We start from the raw sequence: 12,184 nt of genomic DNA, 5'->3' as shown, positions 1-12,184 counted from the left end.
GAAGTGAATTTTAGTCAACTAGTTGCCGAAAGCTAATTTTCAAAATCTGCAGCTGGTCGGAATCTAATTCAACTGTTAAAACTATCAGCAATGTTTAGGACAATTATTTTAATTAGCATAATGTTTGCCCTTCAAAATAAAAGAATAATGTTACTCTTCCCAAATGATATCCGCAATCTATCATAACATAAATGAATAATACTTTACGTACTAATGGATTTTACTAACCAGTGTACTAATTTTTGTTAAAATCACACATAGTATCCGTACTATGCATATAGTACATGTACTATGCTTTAAGTTAGTACACTAATTAGTAAAATATGTTAGTACGCATAGCATTACTCAATACAAATATCAATGAAAGGTTAAAAGAACGACTAAAAATTTGTTACAATAATATAGTATGAGACTATTGACTTTGCCAATTATAGATATAATTGTGACAATTTTATTGTCACAAACTTTATATTACTGATTGTTGTTTGAATCATTAGAGATATAAGCATAAAAAAAAATTCCATGTCTCAATTATTTTGAATAAAAACATTTTAGGTAATTTGGTCAATGTGTTTGTTAAAACTTTTTAGACTTTAATTTAATTCGTGAAAATTAAAGGGTGTGTTCTTTTATGAATTTAAATATTCTTTTTCTTTCTTTTAAGCAGGCACGCAAACACATAAATAAGATTAGTGCCTAAGATTCGATCAAATTAAGGAGCTATGTAAAATCTTCATTGGATGAAAATCAATTTTTTAACATTTGTTTCGTGGAGCTATGTAAAATCTTCATTGGATGAAAATCAATTTTTTAACATTTGTTTCGTGTAATGCTATAATTGGCGGTGGGCCATGCTGACCCACGGCATGTCAAAGCATGACACGAAAAAAGCGCCATACGACAAAGCATGACATGGAAAAAAACATAATACGACACGACACGAAAATATGCAAGCCATGTCATAGGCCTTAAAAAAGGCACGTGGATTGGCATGGCACAACACGAAAAAAATTAAAAAATTAATAATTAAATTAATAATTCTTAATCCTAATTTTTAAGTTCGTATTTATAATTATAATTTGTAAGTAATAAAAAATGTTTGAAAGGCCGAGGTCGAGAGGTTACGGCGCGAGTTAGCCGAGAGGACCGTGGAGGTCGAGTCCCTCAGGGAGCAGTGCATCTCCATTGCTGATGACGCCATCATTAAGGCCCGAGGCGAGCTCATGCTGGAGTTCAAGGAAGGGCGGACCTCTCATTGGGATCCGGATGAAGACATTCTGCTCATGCAGGAGTTGTTGGAAGAAAGAACTGGTCATCCGGTGGGACAGGAAGAGGAGTAGGCGCCTGACCTTAGTCAGCCGGGTGTTGGGGACGTATCCTTGAGGCACTGTTGACTCTCCTGCTCAGCCTTCCGGGATGCTGCATCCCTCTGTCACAAACCAGCGTTGGTCTTGGATACATCCTGTATCCGCTTCTCCTGCGCCACGACAGACTTCCTTAGATGGAGACTGCTAGTGAGTACCTGCACAACAAAACTCAATCAAAAACAGGAAAAATGAACAAATACTGCCATACCTTAACGGCGCGGGATACACCCCAATCAGCTGCAGCAACCGCACCCATCTGGTTCAGGCGCGCCTCGTCCGCTGGGAACAAAAAGGAGTCGGCCAGCTTACTTATAGATGTGGCATCGGAATAAGTCGAGGCAGTAGCCGGAATCGTGATAGTAATAGTCTCGGCCTCCTCATCCACAACGGCAGCCTGGGACGACTCGGCTCCTGCTAAAGGCTGCTGACTCGGTGGCTGCTGACTGGGCAGCGTCGCGAATACGTCCTCAACCCTCGCATCCGCCCTAACCAACGACTCCCTCTTCCTCTTCTCTCGATGCCTAGCGATGGATTTGCTCGCACTTGGGACGCTTAACTTCTTCATAAGTGACTCTGCAAGTGCAAACTCTCCAACGGTTAGTGGGTTTAGCCCGGACTCACCAAAAATCAACTGATTGCAGTATCGACTTAGGAGAACGTCCCAAGTCAGCTTCAGCGAGGGGAAGGGAGTACCTCTTTGTATCGCTTCTGCTCCAGCCCAAAGAATGCTAGTCCTCAAGTTGGACTCCACTAGCACTACCCACCAATCCCTCTGCTCCGATGGGATGGCCAACACTCTCTAAGTCGCTACGTCTAAGCCGTCTCCACTCTGCCCAGCACGATTGAAATCAAGCTCTGCAAACAAAAAACACAATCAACATTTAGTAATCAAAAGAACGAAAGAAACGATTAAGTTCTCACCAGTGGCTTGCTAGCCGATCGGGATCTCGGCCGGGCCCCTCTCTCCGAAGACGGCCTGACCCCTCAAGAAGAAGAAGCGGTCTTTCCAGTTCTTGTCACTGGATCGTAGGTCGGTCACCAAGTGAGACCGATCATGCCTCAAGTTCAACAAGTAACGACCCTTCTCTTTATCGTTCTCCTTCAAGAAGTAGGAATACAGCAGCTCGTGCAACCCAAACCTCACATGGTTCCGAACGCAAAGGTCCTCCAAAGCCATTAGCAGTCTCCAAGCATTCGACATAAGCTGAGACGGGGCAATCATGAAGTGGTTCAGCACCTCCCAGACAAGGCGAGGCACAGGCAACCTCAACCCGTTGTGAAACCACTTCTCGTAAACACTAATCCACCCTTTTGCCTCCCAATCAACTCGCTCGCACGACCGCAGCATCTGAATATCAACAGAGCTCGAGATGTGATACAAGTTTCGGATGCGCCATACATCGCTATCTTTCAGCATGAACAGATAATCTCTAGTCAGAATCCCGCTGCCCTGCTGGCTCGGCTCTTCCTTAGAGCCACTTCCGGAAGAAGATGGACTATCAACCCCTTCGGAGTCTTCCCCACTCCTCCCATGCCTGCCCAAGCCACTCGGCCCAGCTTCACTCGACCCTGGAGCTGCAACACTAACTCCACTCGGCACGTCCACAGGAACGCCCCCCTCGGGCATCATCACTATGGTCAGGGCATGCTCATACTCATTCCCCGAGTCTGCTGCAATCCCGCTCGAACCAGCCGAGTCAGAATCCGACATGTTGGCTCAATCACCCAACCCAACAGACCGACCGAAAGAACTCGCCCCTGGCTGCCAAAAACGCTAAGTATCAGCCACTCGACCCGAGACACCGACCGACCGAGATCAGAAAGATTTGCCACTCGCCCCTCAGTACCAGCCTACCGACCCGGAGAAGCTCAAACTAAACCTTGGTCGACCCTCCCGGTAGACCGACCCAGCTCCTAATCCTCGCCTTTCTTGGCTCGCCCCGGGTGACCGACCCGGCGGATCCCTTATCAAAGTATCCCTTGGATCGCCCTTGGTGACCAACTGGTCGGCCTGAACACTATTCCTAACACAACCACCCGTTCGGTCAGGACGACCGATCGACTCTTTAATCTGCTTCACACACCCCTCCACTCGGACAGACTGGAGGGCCTAACCCCCAGAATGTCAAGACAGCTTCTAGTTTGGTCAGGAGGACTGACCAAACGAGTCCAAGATAAACTCGACTTTGCCTTCACGAATCCCATCCAAAACAGCCAAAAACCCACCAGAAAATCCCAAATGCACACCTTCTTTTTGGTTTTTGGTGAAATACAAGACCTAAACACCTCAAACCCCCCTCAAAGTTCCCAAAAACTTCAAAAAATTTTCTAAAAACTCAAATACCTCGGTCTCTCCCGCAAACAAAACCAAAACCAAATGAACAAACAAAACAGATGAAAGGGAACAGTACTCACCGTAAAGCCGTCCCGGAAACCAAAGAAGGGAACCACCGCTGCTCAGAAAACTGGAACGAAAACGAAGACTGGGAAAGAAAAAGAAAGGACCACGTTGCAAAAAAAATGCGAATGGAATATGAACGGACCATTCGTCATTTTTTATGGAGGAGGTCTGACAGAAACGGACACGTGGCGGCTTTCCACTACACAATGGCCAGGACGCCTTTTCGTTTTCCTGCCTCGAAAACGAGGAGTCAATCCCCACCGAACGCGTGGCAAACATCCGTGGCACCTAGGAGACCGTGAAACTGTACTAGCCATACTCCTTCACCCTATCTTTGCGACCGAGCGATTATACTGCTCCCACCTGGTCGATCAGCTTGGGACGACCCGGCCCAAACTCACGATATTGAAAAGACAAGGGCCTCGCCCCCTTACCCTTCCGTAGCGGATGAACGAACAGCTAAAGGTCAAGGCTCGCGTATCCGTTCCACTCGATCGCCCGCTCCTCCTGACCGACTTAGCCCTTCGAAGCACTCAAAATGTCCCATGCTTCTCCAGCCTAGAAGGTCTGGCTGACTGATCGATTAGCTTGGAACGGCTCGTTTCGGCCCCCTTTAGAACAAAGAGGTCTCGCCTGTTCGTCCTTCCATTGCGGACCAACGAGATACCTACAGTCAAGGTCCTCGTATCTCATCCACTGGCTCATCCACACATACCGACCGAGCGGATGATTTTAGATCAAATAACTTCCTACCTCGCTCCACCCGGCATGCCGAGCAAGCATCGAAGCTGTGGAATGATCTCTTCTCTCCAATCAGTTGGACGAACTGAACGATCCCGTGAGCTCCGGAACTTGGTTCCCTTACCCTTCGACTCCTCATACCATTCTATCTTGCCTACTCCAGATCATGTATGGATACCGAACAACCCCGGGACAATCATCTGTAGGATCAGCTACACCAACAACCGGTCATCCAGGAAGGACGACCGAACACCCATCGATCGCTTCCTACTCTCTGATTCAAGAAACTCTTAACTCAGAGAGTGGGGGGCAAACTGTTAAGGCCAAAAATCGTCCTTGGCCCAAATAAGAAAATGGGCGCAACGCTGAAGAAGAAGCCAAGCCTAATCCCGATATGACCCTACCGGGTTAGGCCCATTCGGTACAATGTGTAGCCGGCCCAGACCACGTGGGCACGAGCCTCCTAATCCTAGCCCATTTCCCAAGTCCATGGGTGAATATAGAGCCCACGATCTCCTCAGAATACTTCCTATTCCTGATCACTTTCCTGTTCGAGGTTACTCTCCTAATCAGAATCACCTTCCTATTCGGACACTGGTGAGACAGCTCACCACGGCACTAATTCTTCTAGGGTTTGCATTAGAGTCATACTAGGACTCCTATTTCTACCAGGATTGGGAGACCAGACAGGGATTATATAAGCAGAGGACAGCCCTCTCACAGAGGACATCGGCATTACACCTCACACCCTAAGCTCTTACTTGAGAGCTTCGCTTCACCGCCGTAGTCACAGTGCCCGACTAGACTTCCGGTAATTTCTCACTCCCTAGCCCTCACTATATTAGTCTTTCGGCCTTACTGACTTGAGCATCGGAGTGCCTACGGCAAACACCACCCCGGTGTTTCCCGTTCGCTTCACGAGTGTTTCTCTACGTGTGCAGGTACAACAGATCGCTAGTGGCCTCAACCTCACGGGATCAGACCCCCCTTCCGTACAGGTAGATTTTTACGTCTACATTCATATGTAAATTTTATTTGATTTAGTAAAAGAAATATAATACCAAATGCATATGAAGCAGTTCATTCACATTAACATTTAATATCAAATTTCCACAACGTAGTAGACAAAAAGAGCTCCAAATTTGCAGAATGCATGATCAAATTTAAAATCAAATTTAAAATCAAATTACAGAGCCTAAATGCAAATGCATCATCAAACTAAACTAAACAATGTAAATCAAGTACTGAGCACTATAAACAAGCTGAAAACTGCTCCCAGTAGCCGTCTCAGATAAAATATACAAGTAACACAACCATAAGGCCTGCTCACAAAAGAAACCTCCTGCGTCATGTAAAACTTCGGCTTTATTCTCATCCATGTGTATATCAAAATCAAACGACCCACAAAAACATACAACAATCTGCAGAAAAAAACTGCATTGCATTAGATAAATCAAAATACAATCTCAACAAAAGATCTACATTGAACAAATTGCATTACATTAAATAAATGACAAAGACAAGCTTCACTATATCACGAAAACATACAACGATCCATGTGGTCAGGGGTTGGTCTTGAATAGACACATTCATCAAATCTCACAATCACAAAATGGCTAAAACTTGGTTACCAAGGAGAAGAATAATTTCTAGTTCTACTGAAAGATGATGATGATATTGAACAAAATAAAAAGTAATACGAAAACAAAATAATAGTAAACATACAAACACAAATAGTAAAGAGAAAAAGTAATACGCACGATTTACAGTGGTTCACCTAATTAACAGATTACGTTCGACAGAGTCAATATTATTGCAATACTGCCTCACCTCTCTCATTTACAATGAATGAATTTGCCTTATTGTTTGCTATTACTATTACAAGAGAAAAATATGTTTCTGTACTAGGTTTAAAATACTAAAACCTAGTATTACAAAAATCTCTATTTTTAAGCCTAAACCCAATAAAAAATTAATAACTTAAAGAAATCTTTTAGCAAGACCCCTAAATTGTCTCTGTGACCCATTAATGCTGAAGAGTTCAACAAGTCCAACAGATATATACGAATAATTAAGAGAAGAATAACAGCCATACAGTCATTTCACCGACAGCTACTACTGAAATCAAAAACATATTTTATAAAATTATAATATAGAAAATAATAAGGAATCTCAATCTCTCTCCATGTTCTATGTTTCACAAAGAACCAGAGGCCAAACCTCATTTCATCAAGCTGTCCCTTCTTTGTCCATGAATCCCCATTAATTAAAAATCAAGATTAGCTGTGTATATTCAGATTGTTTGTGGCATTGCAAGATTCTCTTTCTCAACCATGAATAATATTAGAAAATTAACTGTAAACGTGCAGAGTTGTAGAAATATGCTCAAAGAAAACCAAAAAACAAACGAGCGGATTAGATTAGAATGGCACAAAAACAAGCATATGCGGGTGAAACATGAGAGCTAATCAACAAAAAAAGCAAAACACGATCAGATGCAAACACAAGCGAAAATAGGGCAAATCAAACTAGAACAAAAACACAGATCAAATAAAAAAAGACCAAAAACACAAATCAGATCTAAAACAACAAAAAACCAAGCATGTCAAAGCAAGGCACAAACACACTCAATCATGAAAGGATCAACTGAAATAATTTATTAGAACTTGCTCTGATACCACTTGTTAGGGTTGGTGAACTCTATTCATCGTTAGGATACCCGTTTTTAAAGTGTAGCCGAATATTTTACCAAGTTGATTAATAGTTACCAAGTTAAGCATGAATCAACAACCATAAGAGGTAAACATAAAGCACACAAGCATATACATGGTTTGACTAAAACCACTCTTAGCCTACATCCACAAGATCTCGTCCAGATCAAAGCTAATCCACTATAACAACAAACATAACAAGATATCACTTAGGGTTGATTTTAGCTACAGCAAAAAGAACTCCTTGTTCCATGTTATACTAAACACACCCTCTGAATCTCCAATGTTTCGTCACTTTAGGATCACTTCACACTAGGAACACTCTTGGAGAACGCTTGAGCTCCACCCAAGCTTCACACGTTGAAGCCTCGCTCCAGCATGAACAATGGAACCAAGTTCCATATGCCATTCAACAAAGATGAAAGATGATGAAGTTTTAGCACCAAAACATATATAGAATCTGTTAAGGAAAACACTCTCTGAAAAGTTCAGAGCACAAGCAATATGAATAACCAGGTTAGAGGAAAGAGATGCAAGAAGAAGATGATTTATTGAAGTTTTCTTGCTCAACAATTTGTGCCAAGTCAGCAAACAAGGGCTCATATATGTTGGTCCAAAAGTGGAAAATATTCTACCAAACATTTGGGACCACAACCAAAATGAGAAAAAGCTGATTTTCCTAGACCACTAGAGGATATTACAACACTTGTAAGTGGTCCTCATGAGAGCACAAATATAGGAAAAAATATCTTAGTTATTAACTATAAAAACTCAACTTTGTGCAAAGTGAGTTAGACATGCGATGTTAGCACAGAAGTAATATGTGCTCACACTCGAAGTAAAATGCGAAATAGAATCAAAATGTTTGACATAAGTGTGCAAGCACACATTCACTATGCACACATGAAATTAAACTGAAAAAGGCATAAGCTTGACATAGTTGTACATGTGGAGGACAAAAAGAATTCTAACTTTTTGTTGGACCACAAACATATCTTTTCTCTTTCTTGCAGGACCACAAACAAAGCCTTACAACCTTTTAGGACCACATAAGGAAATTGTGACACCTGTAAAATTAGCTCACACAAGAATATCATGAATCAAAATTAGCTTGATGGACAAGACAATAAAGAGAGAACACCACTTGACAGAATGTGTCAGGCAGTAGATAATTGCATAGAAGAACAATGTATGCACATATTCGCGATAAAATGCGAAATGCATAAGTCTGACATAACTTCGCATGCACACAACACTTGTGCACACACAATAACATGGAATACAAAAAGCCTAAGTCTGACATGACTGTGCACTAACTCAACACCTATGCACACACAATAACATAAGTTTGACAAAAGATTCAACAAGCATTTTGTTGAATGCCCCAAGAGTTAAGGTAGTGCCATTTCTTTTTTCACATAAGTTGAATGTAGGTAGGGGCGGATCCAACCCCTTTAAGAGTAGGCCCAGGCCTACCCTCAGATTTAAAAAAAAAATATTACTAATATATAGACCCACTAAAAATTGCTATTAATATATATATACAAGTCTACCCTCAGATTTTTTGAAAATGAGAACCATTATACATATATCCAAGCTAACAAAAAAACTTGCTATATATATATATATATATATATATATTCCAAGCCCACATCATATTAAAAGTTTGAAACTCTCTCAACTCTTCTTCTCGACAGCTCCACTTGCATTTTATAATTTTATCCCTAAAATTTTTTACTTTCTTATTATCTCTTCCTCTTTCTTATGCTATTCACTCTTAAAACTTTTAAAGACTAAAATTGTTGAAGCTTTCATTACTTAAGGTGCCACAATTAATTTTGTTTTCTATTTTATCAGTTTTAGGTATGTGTATTGCTCATTTCAATTTAGTCTATTTTAAGATTGAATCATACTTGTTTTTTGAAGGTTTTTTTATTCTAATTTGCAGGAAAAAAACATGGATTTTATGAGTTTATTTTGTGTTTTGTGTTTAAGAATGTTCATGCTTTTCCAAATTAAAACCTTAGCTATATTTAAAAGACGTTATTCTTCACTCTTTACCACTGTTTTCCTACATTTCAAACTTTACCGTTCAACTGCTTAAAATTATTAGAGAAATTTGAGTTACTATCTATATTTATACCAATAAAATTCGTTTTTTTATTAATTTATATTAAAAGTCAACGCAATGTTAACTTGATTTAAGTTTTTGTTAACTTTAGCTTATGTTAGGTCTAATCAAAATCATGAAAATTTATATTATAATATTTGGAAGCCAAAAATTAAAAAAATTAAAAAAAAAAAGGTTTTGCTCAAAGTTTACTCAGTACATTTACTCAAAATTTGGCTTCTCATAGATTTATTCAAGCAGGAAAATATTGAGTTATTGCATTCTTTTCTTTCATGTTCTTGATATTGTATTATTTTATTTGCTTAAGGTTTAGTAATTTTTTAAAGTTTTCACTAATTGTTTGACAAATAATGACAAAGTTATGGAGGCACACCTAGGCAAATATCCTGAGTTCGCCACTAAATGCTAGGTAAATTATGTAATAAGATGAGCATTGGATTTATTATTTTGTGATTTTACACTTGGATTTAGACAAATGTATTCGCCTTTTAATAACTGCTGCAGTGGAATGTGGGAACGTTCAGAAGAACCCTCTGGAAAGCCAAATGGAATGTGGGAACGTTTAGAAGAACCCTCTGGAAAGCCAAATGGATGAAGCAGTCGGCATGCTCAAAGAACTGAACCAACTTTATGCTGAATTAGATGAAAGGTCGATTTAAATATGGTGCTTTAGTTTTTACAACATCATCCTAAATTTGGCATCTGCTTTCCAATTGCTAGTTGTAACTCAAAGTTGTTGCATGGTAATTTACATTTGTATTTACTTAGATTATTGTAGACCCATTTAAACACTTAATAATTAAAAAAATAATAACAATTAATTTCAGTGGTCAGCAAGTGAAGAACAACATTTCAACAATCAGAAAAGTTTGCAAGAGATTGCAGTCAACAAGGCAAACAGTGAAGCCTCACTTGAATCAGCTATTCTTGTAGCAGAGTAGGAGTGTTAAAGGCAAGGCAACAGAGACGGCCATGAGCGTGGGCGAGGGTGTGGCATCAGAAAGAAAATGTGATGACGAAAACATTGACAGTAAGATAAAGGGTTTGACAGTTACTATAGGTTCTGGTTCCCAATCCCAAACCCAAGCCAATTGTCAGAATCAGAAAATTGAAAACAAGGGGATTGGAAAAAGAAAGCCTAAGAAAAGAAAAAGAGAAAAAGGTAAGGGGAAACATTAGAAACCAAATCTCAGAATACCGATTTCTGAAATTGATTACCAGCTGCTACAAGCTGTAGGTCATTCAAATGCCCTAGTTTGTGAGTCTTCTGATTGTAAGAACAAATAATTTCGTGTTTTAAAATATTTCATGATAATGCTAGCCTTAGTTCTACATCAAACGGCTTATTTAGGTAAATGATACACATAGCTTCCACTCTTTGATTCTAAATGGCAATATTATTAAAACAATAAGGTTTAGTCTCATGAAACATAACCTACTAATGAATCAGAGGACAAGGAAACATCTAATATAACTTAGTTTTATTGGTCTTTATTTCTCCTATATCTAGGGGTGTAAACGAGCGAGTCAAACCGAGCTTTGGGTTGTTCGAGCCCAGGCTATATCATGTTTGACACATTTCAAATAAAACTATAAAACTTGGCAATAAAGTTTTCTATTAACAAAAACTCAAAACAACAAATCAATTACCATCTTCTTGATTAGTTCCAAAAACCTTCATCCTTGACAAAGGGGTCCTCAAATAACCCTCCACCCCAAATTTCTTGGGTGAAAGTTGTCTATACTTTGCAAATTGCTCTTGAGCCTCGGCATTTCTATCAAGCAAACTATATATCATTCCCTTACAAAGTAAGGCCTGAAATCACTATGATCCTCTTTCTCCAATTCTTCATAGCTCTTCAAAGCCTCCTCTACATTCTTTTGCAAGAACTGAATTTGCGCCATTATCAACCTCACATCTCTAGCTTCTTTCACTTTGTTTTCCTCTTCAGCCAAATGCAAAGCCTCTTGCAATCTGTTAATAACGGCTTCTCCTTCTCCACATCGGTCCATTAACAAAGCGTTCTCGAACAACGCCTCAAACGACAACGGATTTCTCACGAGAATTTCTTCGAACACATTGCGGGCTTCTTGAGTCCGACCCATTTCACCTAACAATCTTGCCATCAAGAATTTCCAATCACTCACTTCAGGCTGCACCGCGACTAAGCGTTGAAGTATGGTGAGAGATTCTTGGTCTTGGCCGTTTTCAAGTTTTTGTTGCAGAACGGATTTGAGAGATTCAATGCCTTGTTCAAAGGTATCTTCTTCTTCTAATGTAAAGTTTTCAGTGAGAGTGACGGGAGGAGATTGAGCTTTGGCGGGGAAATTGGAGGTGATTGAGAGAGTGGTGCCCACTAATATGAGGGTTTTGGCGAAGGACTTGAGGGTTTGAGTTAATGGGGTGTGGTAGGTGAGAGAAAGAGATAGAGATGATGATGATGATGATGATGATGATGATGGGTTTAAAGAGGGAGTTTTGTTGTTGCTGTTGAGATTGGGAACAGAGAATGTCGAAGAAGATGAAGTTAAAAGTGAGGAAGACATGGTTTCGAAGGGAGAAGAAGAAACAGAGGTTAAGGGTTTTGTACAACAACAAAATGAAATGGGCAGGTTTATTATACCATATAGTTGTACAACGCAACCAGCTCTTCAATATATAATTTATTCCTCAACTTTATTGTTATTTCTACTCCACGGTATCATAACATTAAATTTTAGGTTAATCATTAATGTTATTATTATTTATTTATTAACTTTTTTTTTTTTTTTTTGTGGTGATTGGGGATATCCAGGCCAATTTACGTATATTTCGACTAATTTTCAAGTTTCG

The 12,184-nt window shown here is 40.0% G+C and overlaps 1 protein-coding gene across 1 annotated transcript; it reads right to left on the bottom strand.

The window, feature by feature from the left end:
• Positions 1–10,984: 10,984 nt before the first annotated feature.
• LOC116139801 (protein SLOW GREEN 1, chloroplastic-like) lies at positions 10,985–11,965 on the bottom strand. The gene is given in 2 exon segments (XM_031425455.1): positions 10,985–11,160; positions 11,163–11,965. Coding segments are annotated over 2 exon segments (903 nt in total). The 5' UTR covers positions 11,899–11,965; the 3' UTR covers positions 10,985–10,993.
• Between the last annotated feature and the right edge of the window lie 219 nt (positions 11,966–12,184).

This window comes from Pistacia vera, unplaced genomic scaffold (assembly GCF_008641045.1).
Source record: "Pistacia vera cultivar Batoury unplaced genomic scaffold, PisVer_v2 Contig359, whole genome shotgun sequence".
Classification (NCBI taxonomy): Eukaryota; Viridiplantae; Streptophyta; class Magnoliopsida; order Sapindales; family Anacardiaceae; genus Pistacia; species Pistacia vera.
The sequence above is the reverse complement of the archived record's forward strand: the minus strand, read 5'-3'. Positions and strand labels throughout refer to the sequence as shown.